Source organism: Chlamydotis macqueenii, chromosome 2, assembly GCF_036417535.1.
Source record: "Chlamydotis macqueenii isolate bChlMac1 chromosome 2, bChlMac1.mat, whole genome shotgun sequence".
In the NCBI taxonomy this organism is placed as follows: Eukaryota; Metazoa; Chordata; class Aves; order Otidiformes; family Otididae; genus Chlamydotis; species Chlamydotis macqueenii.
Window position 1 is genome coordinate 25,189,060 of NC_141557.1, and position 27,053 is coordinate 25,216,112.

The following is a 27,053-nucleotide window of genomic DNA, read 5'->3' on the forward strand; positions in this document are numbered from 1 at the left end:
AGAGGTTTTTACCTGTGTGCATGTGACATTTCTTCCACTCCAACTAAGTGGTTGCTATGGTTTTTCACTATATTAGACTGATTAATTTTTAAGCCTGAATTTAATTTACAGCTGAACTGTTCAAAAATATGTTAGTTTCCTGCTTATCCTGTACACAACCCTTACTGTGAAACAGCTAGAAATAGGAAAGGCTTCCAGACAGCTTCATGCAAGTCTGTGTGCACCCCAGAGGACTCTTGGTTATTCAAACAATCTACCTTTCAGCGTACAACTGCTAAATCAGTTTAACTGTATATCTGACACTCAGCAATAGCACTTTTGATTACTCCATGTAAACTTACTATGACAACTGCTCAAAAAGCCTTTCCAAATATAACAATGAAGACAGAAACCCTCAGCTAACAAAGCATGTTGTCTGTAACTGCATTTTTAAGAACTGGCTGCAATATTTTTTTTAAAGTGATCTGTCTCAGAAGTACAGCATATTGGTATTAACTTCAAACAAATAATGAGCTATTTTATTAATTTATATTCTCCTTGCAATGCCAATCTGTCATGTCCCCTATGACATATAGGACTTATAACATTTTTAGCTTATGCAGATTTTTTTAAACCTGGGCTAAGGAAACTTCCGAAATAAACATTTTAATGTTCTTTATGGTCCCCCTAAAATTCTTGCTTGATGAAAGAAAATTCTCTAATAGGAATATCTCATACTCAGTTAATTATATTATCCATAGATATATGGAAACAGTCTACAAATGAACTACAAAAACTCTTAGTTTTGAAGACTTGGATTAAAGGTCATAATCTAACTTGGCATTTCTGTAAAGATTGATTCTTTGCGTATTTTCCATTATTTTTTGTTTCAGAAGAATCTCAATGTACGTCTAATTTTTTTTTGTGTTCTATCTGCACTTTGCTTGAATGATGTTCAAAGTTGTTCTTCTGGAAGACAGGGATAATAGGTAACAGAACTACATTTTTTGCCTCTCTACATGGGCCAACATCTGGAAAAATTATATTTTTATAGTGCTTCCATTTAATGCCTCTGTGAGCTCAGATTCTTACGATTATTCTTTCTTTGCCACATAGGTGAGCCCTATTTTACCATGATGCTTCCTCATACTGCAAAAACTTTTAGAATTCACCTCCTGCCTAGTCCAGTAGACTTTTCCAAGACCCTTTGGGCTGGATCATTACTAAGTAGAACCACATACTACTTTTTGGCTGTATAAAAAAAGATCCTCCAACGCAAACCCCAAATCAAATATCTTTTTGACTCTTTTCCTTCCACAAGTCCAAATAGTCACAAATTATTCTGTCACAAATCCTTAATCAGATTTTCCTGGAGCTCCACTCGCATTTGAGAAATATGTTTATTTTCATGAGCTTCCCTAACTTAATTTTTTTTTAAGCTTTTCTCAGATTTCCCTCTCCTTGTTTCTTTTTGTGCTTTTATATTTAGTTTTCTTTTTTCAGCTTAGCAACTTGATTTTGGAAATACTGATGCAAATGCTCAATTCATTATTGTAAATAGTCTCAATGACTTCAGTCAAACTGTTGAAGATAAATGTGTTCAGGCCTGCAGGATTTTCTGGATTAATGGTACTTTCACAAATATTTATTTTCAAAGGGAGTGAGTACAGGGTGATATTCTTTGCAAAATAAAAATAATTTTAACTTAGGTTAATATTCCTAGCCCTGCAGACAAGACATCAACAACTTGGAAGATACTTGTTATAGAAAGCAAAGCTGAAATTCTAAAGGATCATTTTATAACTGTTGGACAATCAGGGAAAATCACAGGAATTAAAAAATGCATTTGAAAAATAGTGCAAAACTTGTCACATGAATTGCTACTAAACTATCCACTCTGTAGCAAACCTATATTTAGGTTTGAGCACTCATAAAATAATTTTAATAAGCTAAAGTCACAAGGACAATGCTATTAAATTCTTCTGCAACAAATAAAGCTAAAAGATGAGGACTATTCTGATCTCTCTCATATATGTCTTATTGCCAGCCCAGCCCAAAACCATTCCCAGACAATCGCTGCATTTCCAACTGTAGCATACCTTCAGTTTTTCAGAGGTGAAAGAGTTACACAGGGTATAGTTGGACCAAGTTCTGTTGCTCTCAGGATGGCGGAACCAGTTTCCAGTTTCATCACAGTATTTTGAAGCCCTCTCTGACGACAAAATGCAATAATAGTTATTTTATCACATGCATATTACACACTTAAAAGTCTATTTTAAGAATTTCTATGTTTGGAAATAAAATGCCTATGTAATAAAATCTAAACGATCTTCAACTTGTGCAATTACTATACACTTGTCTGTTTTGTTTTTTTTCCCTCAGAGATTTACCTGATGGTATATTTGTCATTTATCTGTCTCCTTTCGCATTGAATGAATGCAGTGTATATATCCAGCCTTCACTCAGATGCAATTATTTACGTAATAATAATTAATTTAAAGAGGATGTTGAAAGTTGTTTATGGAAGAGATAGTAGCATCAGGTCTTGACTCTGAACCTGAAGGAAGTGTGGGGGGTTTCAGGTATCAAGGAAAACAATTAGTTAAAAACTCTGGGTAGAGAAAGGGCAGCAAGCAGTGCATAAACTGGAGCCCAGGTGCTGGAGATGGTGACAGCCCCAACGCCAGCCATGTCTTTATGCAGAGGGGTGGAAGAGTCCTGCCCAGCCTGCTGCCAGCTAAATCCTGCCAGAGTTGAGCCGGAGCACTGCTCGCTTTCCTCTGAGGCTGCAAAGCATGGAAGCACTGGGAGAAGGGGCCTCGCAAATTTTTGGCACAGGTCACAGGTGTCCAGTTTAATTTAAAAATGGCTGCAGAGTTCTCTGTATAAATGATCTGATGTGTGTTTGGCCTCTCCACCTGTGCCTCTGGTGCTGATTCCTGCGCTGCAGGTGGCTCTGGCATCCTTCCCAGAAGCCCTGCTGTAGGGATCGTCACCAGGCTTGTGCTCCTTTGCACGCATCCTTTTACTGTGGCAGCAGAACGGTCAGGACTTCAGCATTGTACAGCTCGGAGGGATGCCTGGAGCTGCAGATGTGTGCTGCGCCTGTGTCCTCCCGACCACACTCACATGTCTGTCTGGGAAACCCTGGACGCTGAGGCACAGACAGTCATTCCTAATCACCTGCCAAGTTTTGGACTAGCTCCTTTGGCCTTCCCTCAAGCATTAGCCACATGGGAGTCACTGGAAAGTTTGCCCGAATAACAAAGGCAGGATAAGATCAGAAACTTAAATTATTTTATGTTTTCTTAGACAGTGATACAACTCTTTATTTATGAAAAACACAGTTTTTCAAGTCTCACTTTTAAAATAGTCTAAAAAATCTATCTTGACTTCCCTTTGCCTACTCTAGCTTTATAATTTTATTGACTTTATAAATAGATTATCAGTATTTTCAGTCAATACACTTTTATAGAGCCAATTACCACTTGAACATACACATTTCCATTTTTTTGTGGTCAACATTTGCATTTATTTTTTGTAATCAGTTCTGATGATTAATGATTCTATCGATTTGGAAGATTCATATTCCCTCTATACACCCTAAAGAAAGTAATTGATCATATTGGCAAGGTAAGGATTGTATTGACTGAGCTATCTTCCTCTTACTAGAAATACACTTTATAGAGTGCCATTGCAAAAAAAAAAAAACACAATCCTCCAGAACACAGCATACTTCCAAAATTACTACGAGTTTCAAATCATTGTTTTGCGGAACTTGTTGAAAATCAATACGTGCATCAACAAGACCAAGAGGAACAGTACACGTTATCTCAGCCTTCCATCACTGCAGCTTGGAGATCATCTCAGACTGCCTGTGTAGCAATGTTCCTGTTGTACTTGTTGCCAGATACTATTTAAAGCTGGAAAAAGTTTTCAGTCTTAGATAAAAGATTAATGGTTATGCTACCACAGAACACAGTGTACAAACATCGTACCTACTATCCCATACACTCCGCAAAGAACACGGATTTTGTTAATATGCTATAGATTAGAACAGTCATATCATCTATCATCTCTGTACTCTAGTGCCTATGTAGGTACGCTGTGGAAGTTTAATGTGGTCTCTGTAAGTCAGAGACAAACCTGTTGCCTCATAGTTTTCTTTGAAGCCAGACAAACACAACTGATCCCAACCTGGAGGCAGCCATGGCCCACGGATTTCTTGCTGAGATGTCAGAATACAGGAGTGGGGGATATGCCTCCCTACTGTCCATCCCAGTGACTCAAACAGGTCAAATATTTCTTCTAAATCTATTATTTTATACAAAAATAAAGTTGTGAGTCTGTAACCCAACCACTGTTTTACTGCAAGTTATTCTACAATAGCCCAAAAGCAGCTGTGGGGTCAGGAACCTAGGCCCATGTTGGTTTTTACGCCAACCTGAAGAATCTAGTAAGCTCTGAAGAAATACACAATGGGTAAGGCAGCACTAGCAAGGCAAAACGGAAGTGTGGGCTTTAAGATTATTCAAATACTATGTAAACACTAATTTTTTAGGCTCTATCTGTACCCTGTCAGCTTGGATAGGGCACCACTTAGGCATCACATTATTCAGAGTGGAACAGTGACATTGTGTGGGACTCATCTCACCTGACTTTAGCAGCCTTAAAGTTATGCAAATCATAGCCAGTTCTGCAGGCTGTCTGTAGTCAGCTTAGAAAGACAGACAAGAGCTCTGGGAAAAATGGATGAGAGAAATCTCACCCACAAGGGCAGTTTCATGAGAGCAGTGACGTGTCTAAAAAGATTAACCAGTAGCAATAGTTTTGCAGGTGCTATTGTTTGTGCTACCAATAGTGCTTTGATCAATCATATTTTAATAAAAACAACTCAGTCATTTATATGTAGCAAATATCTTAACCCAGTAACTTTGGAACAAACATGATAGCTCTATCAATCAGCTTTTTACAATTAGGCCAACTCTATAGCTAGGACATGTTAAAAGATTCTTTGTCATTGTTTGGATAGACCTGTGCAGTGCCTAGTTTTGCAGATGAGGGAACAGCTGATATAGCACATCTGATTTACCTACATCCTCAGTAAAATATTCTAGAAGAAAATTTTTCAAACATGAAAAAATAATCTCATATAATACAATGGAGACCCTATAAAACTTCAATTCCAGTGTCCTAATAAGTGAAGAATTATCACCATCACCAATGCCTCAGTCAGCAGAACTGGAATCTGTATAAGAGAGTCATATTGTGCACTGTGGGGATAAGAACTGATTTTTAAAATACAGCTGTCAAGTTTGCTAAGATGCAGGACAGAAATACACAGAACAGTAGGAGGGAAAGAAGCAGCTGGACAAAGAGTTCAGATTTGTTTTATTTATCACTGTTTAAATGATATCACTTCAAGACAGGAAAATAGGACCAGCAGAAAACCAGAGTTGGCTTTTTTTTTTTTAGCCAGAATTAGGAAATTTGCAGTTTGTGGCAGAAAGAGAAGGGCTCTCCCAGGCCTAGCCATCCCTGCATTGCTCAGGGTGTTCTGGCAGCTCCTGCCCACCGAGGATGCTGCTCCTTGCCTGCTGTGAGCATGGATGCATCGTCCTGCTGAGGGACAGTGCCAGGTGGGAAGGAGCACATGATAGGCTGGGTACGCAGGCTGGGAAGGCGCTTGAATTAGGGGATGCCTGAGGAAGTGGCCTCCCCTGCTTGCCAGGAGCCAGGAAGGTGCAAGGAGCTGCAGCTGCTGCTGCTGCAACCCAGAAGGTCTCTATCCCTCTCTGGTTTGTGGAAAGCCATGAATTCTCATCTGCAATGACTATTTTTATCAGCTTGGCAACCTACTCAGCTGAATGCTTTGCGCACTTTGCCAGCTGTGAGAAGGCTGCACCTGTATCCCTCAAATCCAGTCCCTTGTGGTCACAGGCATCACAGCTGGTAAATCCCAAAGGATCTGTGAGAGCTATTCAATCTGTTCCCCCTTCTCCTGTGTAGAGCATTTATTCTTATTTCTCTAAAGATATTTTGTAAGAAAGACAGAAAAACAAAGCAATTCAGAGATGGCAGTATGGCACAAGAAGAGAGCTGCAGAGAACAGAAATATAGCAGTGCCTCTGCCCCTTCCGGTGCTGTGATCCGTGCTCCGGAGCAAGGGCACCTCATGTCCTTTCCTCAGTGTCAGAGCACTGAGTAAAGTATTCGATCTCCCTCAATGGTAAGAGGTAACAACATCTTAATCATCCCCTGACGTAATTGCTTATGGACAGATACGGATCTGTTTCCAGATTGCACTTCTAGAAACTTTGCTCTTGGAGCCACATCAACAGTTACAAGTAACTGGTTTGCAAAATGGAACCAAAGACAGAACGAACAAAGTGGAGAACTGAGTGGAGTTTTGCGAAATGCAGCCTTCAGTCACAAAGTTGGGCTGGGCTTGCTCCCTGCTGGGGTTGGCTACTGCTTTTAGCATACAGCACACGCATACAGCTCCATTGCCGTATGTGACCACACCACATTAATTCTGACCAAATGAACCGTGCAGGGAGTGAGGTGGGTAATATAACACTCCCCTGCCACAAACCCAGCAGCCTAGGGACAGCACAGGGCAATGCTCTGCTCCTCCTGCTGTCCCCGTAAATCTGCCTTGTCAGAAAGCCATTACATCCACAATATATTTCCCTTTTTTTTCATCAGCAAGAATATTACCAGCATGAATTACACACTACATTCCTATCAAATTCAATTCCTAGCAATTTAAGCGTGACCTGGAACCATTTCAAAGGGATTACACCAAAGATTAACCTGGATAAAATATGAATATAAAATACAATTCAGGAGAAACTGTGCATGTTGCCTGAATAAGGGAGTATAAAACTCAGTGCTGCTCAGAGCTTCACAGTCAGGAGTGGATGAGACAATGAATTTCCTGCTGTCACTGCAGTTAAAGCAGTAGGTCTTGGTATGTTTTCCAGGCAAACTGATTTGGTTTTATGCATTATCACATTAAATGTGATGGCTATTCTGAGAAAGAATGAGGCAACAGTCGTTTACTGCAAAGGACAAAGCTGTCACAGGTTGTAGAGGGGGGTTTCTGTTTGTCAGTTAGCCTTAAGATACTCATTTCCTTTCACCGGATAGAGCTCTCTCAGGTGGGGGAAGAAATGTGGGAAGCCCTCGGTAACTGAACAGATGAAATCATCACAGTGGTCCTTCCTTCTTTCAGAACACAGATTTCTGTCTAGTAATGATGTAAGTTCAGTGAAACAAGTGAGACTACATCGGGCAGTTAGAAGTGAAGTTGTCAGACATAAAATGAACAGAGCACCAAGCATGTTGGTGCTCTTATTGTCATTTTGCTTCTGGGCCATTTTCTTCAGAATATGATTTCATTATTTCACCTTGTTTACTTTCTAACATACTCTAGCAATTTCTTCTTAGCATTGATGGTGAATGTTGTTGGGGATGCAGATAGAGAGCTGGTACACAGCAGCCGTGGGTGCGGATGGGAGGAGGATCCAATCCTATGCTACCAGAGAATGTTTCACTTTTCCAGTTATGAATGATGTAAGCATCAAAGCACAAAAAGAAAGCTGTATGACATAATTTTATTCCAAGACTCAAAGCTCTAGATGGCCTCAAACCAAAGTAACTTAGCCATCAGTGAGCTGATACGCAGTGGTTCTGCAGCCCAAAGCAGCACAGCATGAAATACTCATTTCAAAAGTCCATGCGGTTACTTGCATGCCTAAAATACATGCTGAGGTGGTTTGATATCATGGAGACTTAATGGTAAGGAAATCTGACAGGCACTGCAGTTTTCATCTTGTAAAATCACTGTTCTTTAGGATGAATTTTCTGTTTCTCAGCAGAAAATCTAGTTGTATTTTGTTTAACAGGCATAAGTTACCAAAGGAAATAATGACTTGTGACACAAAACCTGACAGACTTCTCAGGACAGCTGAATCTGTGCTTTTGGCCACCTCTAAGTGGTAGCCACTTCCATTAGAAGTTGAAAGACTTTTGGTCAACCCCATGATTTTTTGTCTCCCTCCTATTATATTAAGTCCCTGTGCAACAATCAGCCACCTATAAAGCAAAGGCTGGCTACCTACTGGTTTGATGCCACAGCTGTAATATGTGCTGGGATACTCAACAACTACTCTAGGAAATTGGCTCTGGCTTAACCAGGAGATGCTGAGCTGCTGATGAGCCAGGGAAACGGTGTCAACTGACCAGGATGCAGGCGAAGAGGCTGACAAAGGTGCTGACAAGGAGAAGAGAGAGGTGCCAGGGAAAAATACTGAGTTCAGAAGACCACAAGTATTGCTCCTAAACAGGACAACAGAGGGAACAGCAGGAAATTAATTACTGGAGGAGCCTTTTCCTTCTATGGCTGTGCACAGAGAACAGGAATACTAAAAAATTCCCAAATCTGCAAGTTTTAAAGCATGGCAGAAAGAGTAACCACAGTTCGCACATGCTGTGAGCCAGACTCTGCAGCACTCTGTACATTAAGGTGTGATTTGCAACCAGCTGTACGAGCCACACACCTTGGCATTAAATAAGCGTTAATAAGTGGAGTGAGGTGCTTCTCCATGGATGGCTTCAAGTGTTGCTTTGAAGAGTGCCATTGTAGTGGAGCAATTAGTTCAGAACAAGTGGAAAAACTAGGAATAGGTGGCTTGGGAGCGAGCAGGCAAGTGGCTCTGTCATCACCTCCATATTCGGAGGTATGAGGACCTCAAGTCATGGGGAGACTTTTGTGATCACAGGGCTGCCTAACACCCATTTTTGCAGGTATTAGCCAAACAGAGCACAGAGTATATATAAAGTAGGACTCCTAGTGCCACAACATTTTTTTTTCTATGAAAACCACGGGAGCAGGGAAAGAAAAAGCCTTGTGGTAAACTGTCCTGTCCATCAAAGGGGCTGTTGCCACATGGGGAGGATATCGTGGACAAAACAGGGGCCACGGTGGAAGGTACAGATCCCATTCAAAAGGCACCTCTAACATGCACTTAGGAAAAGGTAGCCCTAGGATCCAAAGCCTCAAGCTCTCTCCTGAACACAGGCATTTCTGTCTGGGAACTGAACTACGTTTGGCCAATTCTTTTAAAATGCTCTTCTGGCATCTTTTGTGCAAAGAACCTCATGGTTGAAGCACTTGTTCACAGAAAGGGAGACCTAGGTACGAGGCACCGCTCCAGCTGAGGGTCTCAGCTCCTCAGCCTGTTCCCCCCGAGGTGCTCCAATGATAGCCATGAGCATGGCCCTGCCACAAGTCTCCTCCATGAAAACTATGACACTGTACAGAAAAAAGGCCAAGACTAAGTGTGTCCAAAAGCAAAAAAAAGGTCACAAAAGACAAGATTTTGTGATTTGGTGCCTGTTGTGTGTCTCAGGGATGTAAACTCCTGTAAAGATTTGTGGGGTAAGTCTCAGGGTATTCCCACAATAAGTGGACAATCACACTGCCAAGTGAACTCACTTTCTAGAGACACTAATCCTTCAATCTGTCCCATCCAGTGTCTACTTCCCCTGAAAATGGGGAAGTTCCTCCATCGAAGCTAGGATGCAGGTGTGAATCCTCTCAGACTGGGGCTGACACTGGAAGTTTCCCACTTGCCAGGTGAATTCTCTAATAGTGGAGAGCTTGAACAATCTGGCTGCTACTGCAAATGGGATTCAGCAAAATGTGTACTGGGTCTGATCCAACCCAGAAACTCCCATTTCTAAACAGAAAACAAGCTTAACAAAATCAACAGTTTTAGCTAATGGTACTGGGTAATTAATTCACAGCTAAGCAATAGTCTATTTCCTTACTTTCCAGTTGGGTACATGCATTTTGGTTTAAATTTGTTGAAAATTTTTAGATTTTTATACTCTCCCTCCTCAATGTTTAGTTTCACAGTTTTTAGCTGCAATTGGTACACTGTGTCTATGCTGGATTTAGCGCACCGTGGCATCAAGCATCGCCTATAAGCACCATGTCCTGAGCATGGAACACACCACAGTGTCTTTCATCAAACAATACTCTTTGTGGAGTTACATTTGTTTCCAGTATTTCCTCATATCTATTTAGCAATATTTCTATCCTTGTTTTTTCCTTTCATTTCTCCTTTCAAATGTTCTTGAATGACTTCTCTTAGTCTGCATGGCTGCTAGTACTTGTTTGAAGAATTCAATGAGTAACTAAAACATTGAGACGGAAAGAACGTTATTTCTGCTCATCTTCTTCCATGAAATTATATTTTCCAATAAAAACTGAACAACAAACCTACTGATACATATTTCATGAACATTAGCATTTGCTCTTCATTTTAAAAACTTTGAGGAGTTAAAAATGTTTTGACATTGCAACTATATAGTTTATATTTTCATAAACTAGGTTCCACAAACCCACGGATTGTATTTACAAAAATATAAATACATATAAAATATTTTAAAAATGAAAATATATACATTAGGAAACCTAAAAACTTGATATATTTTAATTTCAGCCAAACTCTCTGAGATTTCACAATGCTGCAGAAATGCCACTGGAAACATGGTTCCACTCAATGGCACAAATGTTTCAGAGACTTCCTTCAAAAGATAAGATAATAAAAATAAATACTGTACCAGTTGGATCAAAGTCTGGAAAATAATCTGGACAATTCTGAGCAGTGACTCTTCCAGCAGGCGTGTCGTCCCAGCACAACCACCCATCCCAGGTTCGGTTGCAGAACAGACCTGGACATTTAAGAGGAATGCAGTAGTTAATTCAAAACGCAGTCACTCCTAAACCTGCTCTGTTCTAGCCTCTCGAGGAATATTCCCGTCTGCAGACAATCATGTTTACTTTTTGCAGTAAAAGCCCTTGTTATTGCTACAGATTGAATGGCATTCAAGTGCTACACGATACTTGGCTTTGCTGACCTGACGTTCGTGGTGTTCGTTTCACTGGAAAGTAATATTTTAAAGCCTGTTGAACTGAACTTTGAATGTAGGGTATGATCCTACAAATTCCTCTTTTTGATCCTCCTTACATCCTTAGCCATAAGTGTGTACACTAGTGGTATCCAAAGACCATATAGACACCCACTTTTCATTTCACCTTCTGCTGTTTGGCGGCTCTGAAAATCAAGTCTTTGAAATGTAAAGGTAGGAGGGCTTGCAGGGACATCCCAGCTAAGAGCAATGTTTGCAGATACAGTTCCCTGCAAGGCTATTGTGTTGCCCAGCACTAGAGATTGGTAACATAAACACAGGTCCCGTGAAGCAGGTACAAGACCCATCTGTAACAGGCTTACTCTGCCTGCTGATGCTGCCTGGGTAGGGCACACTGTGACCCCGTCCTCATCATGTCCCTTCTGTGAAGGCAGCACTGTTGAAGCTGTGTCCCTTACAAAGACTCTTCCCAGAAACAATGGCCATGCCAGGGGAGCGGAACACAGCTCGTTCTCGATTCCTGTCACAGAGATGTTACATACTACGGTCCACAGAAACTGTGATATACGACTGCTTGCTCTAACACGATTTCCTGACTCATTGTGGATTTATTCAAGTAACAAATTAAAAAAAAAATCCTATATTTCTTAGTTAGTTTCCATTTAAAATCATTTTATGTTGGGGAAAAGGTATTTATCATCACGCCCATCAGGTTAAAGGGAAATACATCCAGTCTCAAGGGAGTTTCAGAATTGCTGCTATGACCATGTGGGCTGTTTTTGAAAGAATCATATGGAAGGCACCTAATAACCATTGAAAGTTAATAAAACATGGGCAGCTTATTGCTTCTGGTGCTTTTGAAATTATCTACAGATAAGCTTTCTTACTGAAGCACGAAAGACATCTGAATTATTCAAATTTGCACCAGTAACTGTTTTTAAGTCAAAATAATTGTGGATTAAAAATTGAAAGCATAAAACATTCAAAATTATTTTTTTCCAGATTAGAAGTCTAGCAAAAAAGACATTTTTATGAACACTTTTTCTTCATTAGCTAAGATTTTATGCACATCTATTTTTCCATAGTCAAGTTAAATGTGCTAATGCTCCTTGTTCACTTAATTAACCAACCATCATATCAGCAGTTTGTTATTTTTCCTTCAGGCATTCTCATGTTCTTATCTAGCTTTGAGATGTATCTGAAAGACTTCTAGGAATTATTTTGTAATATCAAAGAAAAAGAAGAGTAGAAAATGTTTGCATCTCTAGCTTGCATCTGAAAGACATTGTAGAATGGGACTGGTAAGAATTTCTAGCTTTAAATCCTTTGCCTTGCATTACAAAGAAAAAAAATCACTGATGTTGGTTTATACACTGTGGAATGTGTCTTTCAACGTAAGTAATAGGATAAATATGTACATCTACATCCATAAAAATACACACAGACACATGCATATATAGATGTACAAACACATACATATGTATGGTTTTTTAAGTGCTTCAGGAGACAAAACAGTGTAAGTAATAAAACAGAAAAGGAAGAGTTGAACACCATATTGATGTTTCATTGGCTAAAAATACTACATTTTTGGATGCACAGGGATTGTACTGTCACAGAGGGATGGTACGGTGTTCCCGCATGCCTGAGTTCCTCATTTTGTAATTTCTTTAGGATTTAAGGTAATCAGTTCTACCTTGGAACGTGCAACATAAATGTGTGTACATGGTCCATTACTTCGGTTCTGCTGACACATGGCCACTTGTAATGCTGCCACAGCTCAGTTGTTTTATACCACCTCTCCGGCTCCTGAGTGGGAGATACTACGCAGTTCTCTGCAGTTCACTGCCATCATTTCGAGCCCCAGGATTATGAAGGACTTAAACTACCTTTCTGCCAGGCTTCAAATTTGTGGCCAAGAGACTTAGACCCTTGTTCCCTTCCAACCCTTTATGAAGTGTAAATGTTGGAGGGCTGGTGAGAATCCTACAATTCAGCTGAAAATGCAACTTCAGGAGTGTTGGCATCATTCCTTCGTCACTCGTTATCCTCATTCTGGGTTTTAAATTAATTAAGTGCATGTTGCTATGACTGTAACAGTCCCCAATGGCGTCACTTAAATCTAGCTGCCAGTCAAAGGAGTGCAGGAACTGTTGTGCCGTGTCCGACGGCTGCAGGGTCTGCCGCTGCTGTCCTCCTGGGATAGCGCTGCTCTTCAGGACACTACCGGGAATTCATCGGTCACGAGACGTACGAATTCCCAGCTCATGCTAGGAAAACACTTCAGCCCTTTGCAACTAATCACATGAGCAAGGTGCAAAAGAAAGGTGAATCCAGTGGAACTATCAACGGATAAAAAAATTTACAGATTTATAGTGCTGGAGACTGAAAAAGGAATCTGAGCAGACAGTACATTATTTCCCCATGAAATCCAGCAACTAAAGGCTTGTTTAAGTCTGAAACATGATGTTTTCTATCACATAACCCTGTTTAAATACTTGTGGGTTTTACCCACAAGTTTTACCATGGCCCGAATGAAAACCTATTTGAAGGAATGAGAATTTTTATATTAATTCCAAAACATTTAAGCATCAAGACCTGAGTATCTTAACATCTAATTATTCTTTCAGTCTTACAGAGCCCACTAAAATCTTTGTGGTAAAGAGCTGTAGAAATGTCTTTGTTCTTGTATTAAAAAAAAATCTCTCATTATCTATACCCCATTTTTACGGATTTTTTTAATAATGATTTTTTAATACATTTTCTCTTTAAACTGTGTCCTCAGTATCTCTGTTCTTTACTTCCATAAATCCCCACAATTTCTCCAATATTTTTTTCTCTAGCCTTCTTATAACTTCTCCCGTATTTTCTGTGAGAAAAACTGATCAGAACGCTCAGTTCCAATCTGAAATGCTGCATCACTTATACTCTGCCATTGTAGCATCACTATTATTTGTCATTTCCTTTTTTATTAATCTTAATATGTGCCTCATATTTAATAAAGATGTGTCCTCAGTGCTTTATAAACCTCCTTTTGCTAGTGTCACTGCTGAATATGGAATACCTGGGACACCTGTGTTGGTACAGAGCACGGCACATACCAGTCAATACAAGAATGACAGAAAAATGAAACAGTAAGTGAAGCAAACAGAATGACATTTACATTTAAGAGATGGCTGTTCACCATCAGGTCTTTGTGTGAGCTTGCTGAAAGGTTCTGAGAATGCCATTCCCTAAGCAAGAACAAGAGATATTCAAGCAGCAAAGCACTGAGCCAGAAACGCAGATGATGGGGGTACCATCTGCATGGGGAAGAAGAGCTGTTCATTCCCTGGGCTCGTTCCAGGCTTTTTTTTTTCTTTCTTAGCACTTAAAAGGATGCTAAGTTAGTGTGAATTTGACTACTGCTTACAGGAAGGAAACTGAACCCAAGGAAGACTATGAGTTAGTAGTCAGAAGAAAATGTTTCTAGCAATATAAGCAAGAGTGGCAATACACAAACAGATTTTTTTTAAAAAAAAATTTTTACCTTTTTTCTTATATGGAGGAGCTCTGTTCATCCTCTCATAGCATTTAAACTGCGAATCTATTATCTTCTGTCGTATGACTGAATTTTCAGTTACTACAGGCTCTAATGTAGGATCAGTATAATTTACAGTAGAAGAAAGACTTGGAACCATTCTCTGTACAGAAAGGAAAAACTGTTAGTACAAGTGAATAAGCCAGGAGGATAACATTAAAAAGTGAGGATCAGAAATCTCTATTATGAATGCTTCAAAGGCCTTTTATTTGCACATGTGTTTAGCATTATGATAGGCTGCTTGCAAAGTAAACGCTGAATTTTCACTTGTTTACCTCACCAAAAACTCAGGATTTTGACCAGGCTCTTTTTCTTGGCAAAAGAGAGGACAATTAAATACTTGATAAAGTCTTCAAAATCTTTTCATTTGGCTTAGCAATGTGCAAAAAAATTTTCTATCTGCCCAAAGTTACACCCATGTATTTCCATTCACTTGTGCTGATTTCTCTCCAGACTGCTCAGACAAAATACCCCAGTGGCACAGCCTCAAAACTAGTTATTTGGTTATTTCATGTTCTATGTCACCTGCTTTGAGCTCCTTCAGCTGTTAAGGTCATAGAAATACAGGGCAGAGAGTTTAAATCTCACTGCCTGGCCTTAGCTCCTAGTTAAGCGCGTAAGCGAAGTGTCCCTAAATTTGAGAGTCTGAATAGCAAGGTCCTCTTTGATCAAGTGGCTTCTTATGACATCTCCCACTCTGAGCTGTCTGCAGGGCAAAAGGAAGGATCATTGCCTCTGGAATGCAAAAATCGCAGGCAGAGAGGTCAGTTATCTTTTTTTCCATCCTTCCATCCATTCCTCTGTTACACAGCCCAGATCTGTGAGCCAGGGTGGAAATGAGAGTGTGGAGCTTTAGTTCATTCTGTTCTGACTTAATCCTGTATCAGAACACTTCTCTGCATGAAGGTGATAGGAAAGAATTAGTTCCTCTGCTTCCCCAAGCAAAAGTAATGCTGCTCTGGAACTTTCCTTGTATGGCCCTCTATTTTTCCCTATACTGAAATGTACTAAAACCATCACAAACACATAGAGTCATTTACAGGCTGCTTCAAAACTCAGAACTCTCATAAACAAACAAACTTGACGTTTTTAGCATCAAATGCTAGTGCATAGATCTTTCAAGCATGCATTTGTAGTTGTTTGAATGGAAAACACGACAGGTTTGAAAGTTCAAATATCAGCTCACTTCTTACATTTTTGCTTCCCTTTTTTTTATTGCACATCACAAGCAACTGGATTTCATTAATACATTACTTTTTTTCCCATTTGCACAACTAAAACACATTGGTAAAATACACTGCAAAAAGCAAAGTATGTTTGACTTTGTTGAAAAAAAAAATCACTTTATTCCAATACTTCTGTGCCAAACCATCTCAGTTTAATCTTTTTAGACTCTCATGCCTAACAAATTATTTTTTCTTAATTTAATTTAATCTCTTGATACAAACATTTTCATTTTCAACTGCATACAGCCACTATCTGAAGACTGGAGGACCATGAAGGCAGCTTATCTTAAATAGGTATTTTAAATAAAATGGAGGAATAAGAAGGAAGATATTTTCTGGCAGGAACAATTTTATACAAATTTTATATGTATGTATACACATACACACAAAGATATACTTGGACAGTGAAGCAATTTGGAACATTTCATCTGGCCATCCAAGTGAAAAATTATGCATCTAGAAAGCCAAAACAGGAAATACAGAAGCAAAGCCAAACATCACAGATCCCTCACTTACGAAAAGATTAAAGGGAGTAGCTGCAGTCCATGACAATCATTTAAACACCAACCAAGCAATATCCTAAATCCAGCATGTCATGTAGGAAAAGTGCAGATGAGGTTCTTGAGACACCCTCAGGTGTGTTTTAGCCTTTTGTGTCCATGAACTGTCACAGGCTTCAGTATTTCTCTGAAGCAATTCATAGATACACCATGTTTATTTTTTCCATTTGTATTTTGAACAATACCTCAGTTCCAAGCTGTTTGCATTCAAGAGAGGAATAATGGTATCATTAAAGAAAGCCAGGGGGACTTCCACGGCATCACGCTAGTTCTAAACGATTCCTCTGTTACACTGCACCAATTTGGGACGACACGCGTGTTTTGAAAGCATAACTATCCGATAATGCTTGGAAAACACCACCAATTTTCCCTGCCCTGAAACAATGTTTTTATTTTATTTTTGTTTTCTTCTAGGAAGGAGAAGATCCGTTCCTCACATCTGTGCGATTAAACAAGATCAAAATCATTGTGCACTGACAGAGACCAGAAAGACTGGTGTTGCTGGCCATAAATACTGTTGCACTTTCATTTGCTTTATCTGCACAGAACAAATCACAACACAGATTTGAAACAATTGGCAAAAGCCAGCTACAGAAATAGAAATTGTAGAAATTGTTCAGTGCTTCAGAACGTCTTTTTCCTATCCTAACTTTTTTTTTTTTGGAGTCTCTTTTACACATTATTTTTAAAAGGACAGACCATTCTCAGAAGATGGCACAGTACAGAAATATGTAAGTTGAAATCAAAATGAAGATATGCCATCAGAAATCAAATATTCTATTTACACCATTTAACTAGTGAAGATATAACAGTTTGTAACTAGAGGTTATGATTTTGGGGGCTAAGATACAACTCAGAGATCAAAGACACCTTACACTTAAAGGCCAGTTTCATAAGTTGCTGTGTGTAAGGGACTAATCCAATTCCTGAAGAAGTCAGCTCTTGTTAGATACAGGTAAATGAGAATATTTTAATACTTGGAGGCAGAGAGTACTTGTGGTGGTGGACAGGATAAATATCTTGGACTGTGCACAAAATTATTTAAGTGCTGAATCACGTAACCAGAAGGACTGCTCATTCTACTGCCTCTGCTGAAATTGCCAGCAAAAATTCTATTGCCCACATTTGGGCCAGGAATTCACCCAGAGAGATTAAAAATATGGATGAGACTGTGTCACCAAAGCTCAATGGAAATTCCACTTCATCAGTGGAAATCACTGGATGGCCTACAGTAAATCTAAAGCAAGTTTGGATAAAAACTGAAATGATATTAGATTACAGCCATCTCTTAAATTAACTGATTTTTTTTTCCTTTTTACCAAACACAAAGACTCAGATTTTCAAATTTAGTTGCACAAAAATCTTTCCAAGCTCTGTTGATGTAATTAAATATCTGCTGTGTGAAATCAAATCAAGCGGTATGTAGGTGTGTTACTGGTATTTTTTATCCATGTTATGCCCTTTAAATGTACTCTTCCCTTCGATTGCTATTACTCATTTCTGTTTGCCTAGATTTGAAAAGTTGGCCATGGAAATTCAAACAATATTTTCTTCTGCCTTAAAATCAGAGGACCATTTCAGCAAACTAATGAAAAATTAATTCAGTGGCTTGCTGAAGGTTGAGCAGTCACACCTCTGTTTGCAATACTGGTGTTTTCTACCATGCATAGGAGAATTACACGTCCACCACCTCTCTGGGACTCAGAGCCCAAAGCCTGATGTCCCCGAGGTCAGTTCAGGGGGCTGATGATCCCGCCTTATATTCCTGAGGCTCAGTCAGACAAAAATCTTGGTACAGTTTGTGATGTCAGATATCATTATTTGTTTTAGTCTTCTTGCACTCCTTACCGTAGGGATTAGGAAAGGGCAAATGGGTCAGAAATAAATTTCTTGGTTATTATTCTCTTACCAGAAGTAGCAGGAGCTTGAGCATGGCTACACATAGGGGGAAACTTAGTGTGTACCATGCTAATGGGAGCGGCTGGGAATGGCCCATGAGTCTCTGTGTGTCTGTCTGTGTGTGTGCTCTCATCGAATTAATGATTAGGAATCACCTCTGCTACTACGTTTTAATTATTTTAAGTAGGTATTTTAGAAATTCAGTTTTAAAACACATGTTTTCACCATAAAAAAGGCAACATTAAATAATTTTCACATGGTTAGTACCCACAGTATTGAACAAATATTGAATGTTCAGAGTCCATTATTGCACACTACAAACCCTTCCCATCCATCCGTCAGTTACTTCAGATGGAAATGTAAATGATGTTGATACAATAAAGGAATGCCTCTTTAATTCACAAACCTTCTTTATTAAAGAGAAATAAATAATTCACAACTTAATAATCAGGATGTGTTCATAGCCTGAAAATTATTTGTATTTCTTCAGAAGAAAACTGTTTAAGTGATGTCCCATGCAGCAGTTTAGCAGCCGTACATATGATGTCACTCCTAAAAGTCCAAGTAAATGACGTCATACATACGACCACCAAGCCACCACGTGACAAATGACTGTTACAAGAAAATGAATTACCATTACAAAGAGAAAAAAACAGGCTGCCGGGAATGCTGAAATTCACTTTATACCTAGAATTAATAAAGGAATCTAGAGAAAGCAACTTGGCTTCATTATTAAACAATATTGAAATGAATAAATAGTGCTCCAGTTTCTGTAAGACAAACACCTGCTGTTAAACTGTCCAAGGCTGTGCCCCTTTCTGCAAGGGAGAATTCAGATAAAGTGAGCATCAAATTCCTTCTTCTTTTTTTTTTTTTTCCACAAAATATTGGACATGATGAACAAGCAACCTCAAATATTTTTCTTCCACTATCAAGGAGCATGAAATATACTGTTAACTATACATGACATTTAGGAGAAGGTGGTATTGGTAGCTTGCTTTGCTTACGTTTTTTTCCTGTCCTCCACTAAATACAGCAATTTTGCAACACTTATTCTTGAGCTTAGTCCAAATATATTTCAAATCCTAGATGCTCTAACTGTTGGTTATTGATTTCAATAGCTCAAACATTCATTTGGTACAAAGCTTTTAAAACTGCTATGTGTAGTCACCACTTCATGGGCCACTAAACTCCTGTCCTTCATTACATCACATCTTTGGGTGGGAGCTCAGCAGGATTTAGACTGGTTGCAGAGTCTTCGATTACATTTGAACTACTTTTCACAGCTGCTTGTGTTAGGACAGAGAAGAAAATGCCTGTGGTGCCTTAGGAAGGTCATTAGTGCCCAGTACTCAGTAAACATAACAATAATTTCTTATCCATCACAAATGTGCTGGGAAACAGCAGACAATTTCTTTGGAGAAATACCTCAACATGACATGTTTTACTTAACCACTGAACGTGAACATTTTCCCACGCTCAATTGCTGTTGAAGCAGGATGGAAATTATTGTCACAGAGAGAGCCCATACGACTTACATTGCAGATTTTGGCAGCTGTTAAAACAAGCATGAGACTATCAGCCACAACAGATGAAGACAAGGCACTTGTAATGAAAAGCAACTCATAAATCTTACAGTTCTTTTCCACTGCTGCAGGATTTGCTTACAGTAGGAACCTTTATCAGAGTAGCCTGATGCAAACTGCGGGCTTAAAGGAAGGCTGCAGGATACTTCATGGATTTTTGCTTGCAGCTCTGATTAAAATATTGCATGAGGCCTCTTTAGGGCAATCAGCTGCATAGCAACAGTCTTTTTTTTTTTTTTTTTAAAGCAAAGATGAAGACAAAAAGTCCTGATCAACTCTTGAAATGGGGTGAATAGAACAGAATGTGACATTCTTGGGAAACCATGAGCAGCTTGAGTCTCAAATTCTCACCACCTTAGATCATCAGCAGCTTGCTTTCCTGAGTCTTCCTTGTGTGAGAAGAGCTCCAGAACTTGCAAGTCCCCTTCCTTACAGCTAGAAGCAACCCAACTTTCAAAGGCATGGCCATAGGTGATGAGACAGGGAGATCTCATCACCCAAGGTTGGGAAAGCCCCTGAGCTCCCAGCAGTGCCAAAGAGCAAGCAAGGCTCTGATGAAGCGTGCCAAAGGAGGCTGTGACAGATCTTCAGCAGCTCTTCTGGCCTACCAAAGAGGGACTGTACCTGCTCTGGACCAGATGCTGGAAGAGCCGCTGCCTAAGCAGTAAAAGGCTTGTGCTTACAGTACTCGCACAGACACCAGTCTGAGAAACATTCCGACAGCCGCTGAGCTGGGCAGGTGGCAGGAGCATCACAGTGGCAAAAGTTTTACTAATTGGCTTCTGGAGACTGGAACCTACTGCAGCTGTGTTCCAAAACACCCCAGTTTGTGCAGTTACTGAAAATTACATTTAGGCTTTCACTTAATTAATTTTCCATATTTTGTGAATGGGTATAAGGTACCAGATTGTGTATAGCTTAGTGACCAAGGCCTGGGAACAATGTGACAGATTTGGACTTAATGAACCTGTACAATTTGTTTTTTACTCAAAATTAATTTATTTTAAAATACAATCTTGACTTAATGGACCTAATTGAATAATAGCATGGTCTTCAGCTGCAGCATCCATTGTGTCCTTAATGTGCACTTTGCAGTTGGCTCAGAACAACAAAATTGGAATATGTGAGAAAAACTACTCCATCAATCCTCATTTACAGGATAAGACCAAACTACTGTTTGTAGGCACCCAATAACAATTCTTACTTGACAAAATTGTGCAGAGAATAGAACTTTATTTTCTCAATGTCCTGCAAAATTGATCGGTCACACAGGAAAGAGGCTTGAGCTTGTTTCCTTCTCCTCATTCTCTGCAGTTTGATGCCCCTGGACACACTGTACTGGCGGTTCATCCTTCTTGCAGAGAGAAATGTGCACTGAGGAGATGAACTAATTGCTCCAGTGCACAGGGACTCACATACTCAAGGAAACAAATCTCAGTCACATTCTGTGGTTCTCAATAATTAGCAAAAACTAGAGAGCATCAGGAATAAAGTGAACTAAGAAATAATGAACAGTTAAATTTTCTAATGGAATTCACTTTGAATTGTAGAGGACTGGCTGGTGATGCATTATTTTGTATCCAAAAGCAAGAGAAGGCATCAAAGAGGAAGACAATAATGAGCCAGTTTTATTTCTAAATCAGATTTTGGAGCAACTGCTGCTTTAGGTTTTGTTTGGCAAAGGAGTTATTATGGACCTGTACACAGAAGAGTAAAGTGCTATTTATTCTATGCAAATAATGATGTAAGAGAGATGGATTCTATCAGAAGATACCAAAACCCCTTGGTGACAGATCTAAAGGCTGGAGACTGTGGGAAGAGGGTGTCTACAGACACCTTGTAACTAGAGTCGAGGACAAAACATTAAAGGAGAGATATGGGATGAATATGGAACCTACAGTGGGACAGATAACACAAACTGAGAACCTGGAGTGCAGAGGGGAAAGCAAGGACCTCAACAGCTTGCGTTGCTTTGCAACAGTTTGCAGTCATCAGCTGGCAGTGCAAGATGCAGACAAGAATATCTGGACAAAACCATCAAAGAAGAAAGATCTGGAGGATGGTTTGTGGGGCTGTGGAGTGGGTAGAGAACAGGAATGGGAGACCACTCCAGTGTCACAAATCACTTTAATTACTAGATGTTTCTCAACTTCAGACAGTGGCTGACATGTAAGTCCCAGGGACTCATGGCACTGGGAATCAAAGAGTGATTAGAAGAACCAAAAGAATGGGAATAGTCTTTTTGGAAGAGAAAGACAGACACTCTTTCCTCATTACAGACCACAATAAAATGTAAAAAATGAACATTTTCTACCAGCTACAGGTGGGGAAAATTTGGGAAAAATGATTGAAGCCAAATATTTTTCATACTCGATCTACCATGAGTGTTCTGGCAAGTGTCATCAAAGAAATAGAGCTTGTTCCCGGTTTCCTTCTATGATCATGGCTTCTCCCTTACTAGAAGATAAATTATTCTAGTATGTGTCTAAGTAGATCACAGTATGGAGAAGGAAGGAATATAGAGATTGGAACAGTGAAAACGTAGCTAAATTTGTGCTTTATTTATCCATTGAAGTCAGAAGTTGGAGAGCCCTCTGGTGCAAAGATATCTAAAAAGGAAGGAGGTGCAGATCTCACTGCAGAGTTTCTTAAAGAAATCCTAGGCCTGGAGTACTGCAGGAATGAGCACAGAACCAGTGTTGCACACATGCTATCATGGGTGGGAGTTTTAAAATGTTTGTGGAGAACACGGCAAGGATCAGTCCAGTTCTTCAGGGTTGACCTACAAATCCATGCACCTGATGCTCAAAAATGCTGTTGACAGTTTTAGTTATGAGAATATTTACACTCCTGTCATTTGACTGGGGAAGAAAAATAATCTAGAACTGTTCCTTCAGTTGGCATTGGCTTGTTACAGGAAGAATCGCTATTCTTTGCCAAGGCCCCTACTAGGCTATGGAGATCAGCTGGGATTCAAACCCAGAAGTAAGCTGATATCTATCAGGGCATTTGGTTTGAGTGACCTCTGACCACGGGTGATGGCCCATCCAGTGCATTACACATTGCAGGGCTATGTGTAACAGCCACAAAAGGCCACAAATACCAGAATACTCTGATAGACCTCAAGGACAAAGAATTCTGTCAAGCATAGGGATGATTCATCAAATTGTTACCTAATTCTGGGCTAACTACTTTTCAGATCAAGTAGGCAGCAATGTATTAATTCTCCTTTCTTTCTCCTGCTCTCCAGCTCTTCTTTGGTTGAGGGTCCTAATCTTGAACTATGAATTCAGTATTTTACCAAAGTGAGGTATTGTTTGCTATTCAACTGGGTTCTCCATGACCTCATCTCATTGTTTTCTTTTTGTCTCCTTCTATTCATCATTCTCTTACTGTTTTTCACTTTTCTTCCCTCCTCTTTATCCATATAAATTTAAGTGGCAAACAGTACTATGGGCAAGTTATGCTAGGCTGAGAGAAGAGGAAGGACACAACCCAACAGACAAACCAAGGAAAGCAGTCTCTACTGTTCTCCATTGTCTCTTCTAGCCCCATTTCTACAACCTATAGTCAGAAACGATGGGAGCTGATGGAGAGACGTGCACAAATGGTCCACATTCAGGTGTTGGAACAGAAGATGAGGAGCAGAGAGGCATGAGGAGCTAACCAACAAAACACAGGAAGAATAAGAATCAAAGCTTTCTTCAGGAACATAGGGATAAATGATTAGGGGAATAAGGTGGCATCTGGCATGCAAGAAACCCATGCCACACCAAGGCAGAGAGGCACTTTTTCCCAATAGCATCATCCAGACATATTCTGACCATCCTGTAATGGAGACTCTGGGTAGCATTCTTATAATGTCTTTGATTTTATGGTAATTGCTAATAATTTGAGGTTTCACAAGTAGAGATCAGAGAAAGCATTCAACTTACATGAGAGATTTATAGTCAAGTAGAAATGAATTTGCTACATAGTTAGAACAATAGCTACTCAGCCATGTTGCATATATCGAAATAACAGTAATATTGATATTAAACAGTTGAAAATAGCATTTGAACTGAATAACTAAACTTTATACTGTCATCTTCCATTTCAGTTGCTTTCCTAAGAGCAGAGTAACTACAAACAGTGATAATCCACAATTATTTAAGTCAGTCTAAGTTTCACACAATGTTAAGCAAGTTTTCAAACATGTAAGTTTCCATATCACTGATAGGTTGTAGCCTGTAAAACATAGAAATGAAAAATCACATGCATTACCCTCTTCAGACCTGCAGTTCTGTCTCACCAAAAAACTATTGTTTCAAGTTCAAATTTTATGAGATATCTTATTTAGAAGCTTTATTAACCTTATTTCAAAATTTATCAGTAAGCAATTTATCATGGCTTCACCTGTGCAGTATAACAAATATAGCTCTGTCCTCTTTATTTTTCTGAACATTGCCAGAAGGCTAAATTTGTCAGGTTTCATAAGCAGTTCAGTTTTCTTGTACTTACAATTAGAAGGATGATCAGTAAGAAGCAACTGTGGGTTGTTTTATTCATTGTGGAGTCTTCCTGGAGAGACATGTTGTAGCTGACCCTTCTGGGAATTAAACAACAAACCCAAAAACAGTATTAGGCTTTATTTGTTAAAATAAATTCCTTGTCTTCATGTATCGGTATCTTTTTAGACTAAAAGTGCACTCTGCACATGTGTCAGTGTGTCCCCAGCCTTATGTGTGCTCATGTTTGATTTCACTGGAGATGGGTATGCTTTTAATTGGGTCTTCTCTCTGGATCTCTGGTAGTGAGTTCAGCTGATGCGGGGTACAGCTCCATGCTAACATGTCACCAGCAGCAGAGCTGGGTTAAGCTCCATGTCTTTGCCTGCTGAGGCTATCTTGGTTGTCCTGATTCAGCTGCTTCTAACCTACAAATATGGCTGCAGACTTATGAAGAATTTGTATATTTTAAAAATGACCTAAAAAACTCAGAAAGATCTGCTTTGCAGATAGGCATAATGGCAGATCTAAAGGAATATTTGTGGGGCTAGAGAAAGCCAGAGGTTGAGTAACCTCTAGCTAGGTGAATAAGTAAGTGTGGCAGAAAAAGAGAGAGAAATTGGGAATGACTTAAGTTAGACCTGCTGGCGAAGGAACAACACTGTGGGATTTCACACTCCCTAATGCAGCTAGCTTGGCTGGACTGCAGATAAACACACAGCAGAGCAACTCTCAGGCCATTGAGAATGACTCCTTCAGTTTCAAAAAGAACTGGAGAGGCAGAACACAGCCACAGCTCCACAGGCTTGGAGGGAACGGGATCAGCAGCTTTTTGGTTTTCTTATTTTTCCTAAATCAACACCCACCTGGCCTTTCTGGGAAAAAATATCCAGTGGCTGCCTTATGCCATCATATTGCTTCACAGTTGTGGGAGTACTAGGAAGCACAGCTCTCTGTATTAGCATATCATTTTTAGATTTACAAAAACGAACTTCTACATTAGAGTGAGAAACACAGCTTTTGTCAAGGTATGGTGCCTTCTGATGTCTCATGGATCACTAGCGGTGCATGGGCTGAGCAACATGCCTATAGATCACCTTTAGCCACCATAAGAAACTGAGCACTCACACACCTTTACTTTTTAGACAGCTTAAAATCTAATAATGAGGTGTCTTCTACCCAGGCAAACAATCCTGTGAGCACCCTACATATCTGAAACCCAGAAATTTAATGGGAAAAAGGCACACGGACTTGGATGCTTAGTCTACTTGACACGTAAATAGCAATACAATCATAGAATCATAGTATGGTTTGGGTTGGAAGGGACCTTTAAAGGTCATCTAGTCCAACCCCCCTGAAAGGAGCAGAGACATCTTCAACCATATCAGGTTGCTTAGAGCCTTGTCCAACCTGGCCTTGAATGTTTCCAGGGATGGGGCATCAACCACCTGTCTCGGCAAGCTGTTCCAGTGCTCCACCACCCTCAGTGTAAAAAATTTTTTCCTAATATCTAATCTGAACCTACCTCCCTCTATTTTAATCACTTGCGTAACATTTATGTCTTCAACAGCACTGTCACAGCTTTTCTCATCTTGAAATGGTCTGGAAGTTCACTCATTTTCAGAGGGGAAGGAAAATACGAGATCAGTTGTAACTGTCCTCATCTAAAGCAAAAATATGCAATCTCAAATTGTAACAAAGGTGTGGCACTTCCACTTCAATGCAGTACACGTGGATGTAATCTCCTAGCAGATCCAAATGAGAGCATTGCAGTCGTGTCACTGAGATTACATAAAACACAAAGGGATGGAAAAGAGGATTCAGAGGATTTGCCTCTAATAAGAAGTAGTCTTATTACTGTCTGAGCCTTGCCAGAACCATTCTGGTGTGCCAGAGGTAATGTGACAGGCAAAGGTAATGGGGCAGGTAAATGACACAGAAATAATATGTAATTATGCTGTCGGCCACGTATTTGTACTTGATCAACAATGGCAGACAACTCAATTGTAGCAAAAATTGGACAGCTAGATCAAAGGGAAGTGACTGGACTTGTCTGCATCTTCTCCAGACCATTCACTGCAGTGTACATTGGTTCAAAACTGCAAAAAAGATTCATGAAGACATCAACAACAGGTCTTGGTCAGCTGTGCAATGAGCAGGCATACAAGCATGAATGTGGTGTTCACACAGTTACACGCCGTACGGTAAAGAGTTCTGTAGTGGGGTATAAAGCCAGTCTGGTATGTGCTGCTATTCTTGCTAGCCTCATTATTTCTGCTACATCCATAGGGATTTGGTTAAAAGCAGGCAAAGGAAGGACTTTGCCTTAGAAACTGTCAACAGTTTTAAAATACATGTCACTTTCCACAAATGGCACAGAGATCAACACAATACTGTGACCTAGAACGCATAAGCAAAATCAATAGCAATTGAAGTTACCTGCAATTATCTACTTTTCCTGTACTTTGTGCTGGGCGTGCTGGCAGCACTATGCTGGATTATAGCTGTAGCTGCAGGTAAATCTTATCCTCGTGAGATTTTGTGAACATTTTTTACTATGTACTGAAGGAGTTATTGAAAATGTTTCTTGCTCCTGCCTCTCCTAATTTCAAAAAAGCCATCTGTAAAATATTTAACACATCATTTTTGCCTCTGTGATGACTGTGCCATATGATACTCTGTACAAGTAAATGACTAAGAATTATTTCCCATGGTAAATCTTATATCGTCTTGATATTTCTAGTCTTTCTTCTTCTAGCCAGCTGAATGGCTGACATGCTACATAAAACCCAGCA

At 39.7% G+C, this 27,053-nt stretch overlaps 1 protein-coding gene across 3 annotated transcripts in view; it reads right to left on the minus strand.

The window, feature by feature from the left end:
• The window catches only part of CALCR (calcitonin receptor), a 156,231-nt gene that overhangs the window by 46,439 nt on the left and 82,739 nt on the right, over positions 1 to 27,053 (minus strand). For all 3 annotated transcript variants that reach the window (XM_086741572.1, XM_086741571.1, XM_086741573.1), the window contains exons 2-5: positions 24,272 to 24,359; positions 14,450 to 14,603; positions 10,615 to 10,725; positions 2,079 to 2,191 (exon numbers count right to left, since the gene is read on the minus strand). In XM_086741572.1, the coding sequence (XP_086597698.1) occupies positions 2,079 to 2,191; positions 10,615 to 10,725; positions 14,450 to 14,603; positions 24,272 to 24,343 (450 nt within the window). In that variant the 5' untranslated portion in view covers positions 24,344 to 24,359. The remainder of the gene's footprint in view (positions 1 to 2,078; positions 2,192 to 10,614; positions 10,726 to 14,449; positions 14,604 to 24,271; positions 24,360 to 27,053) is intronic.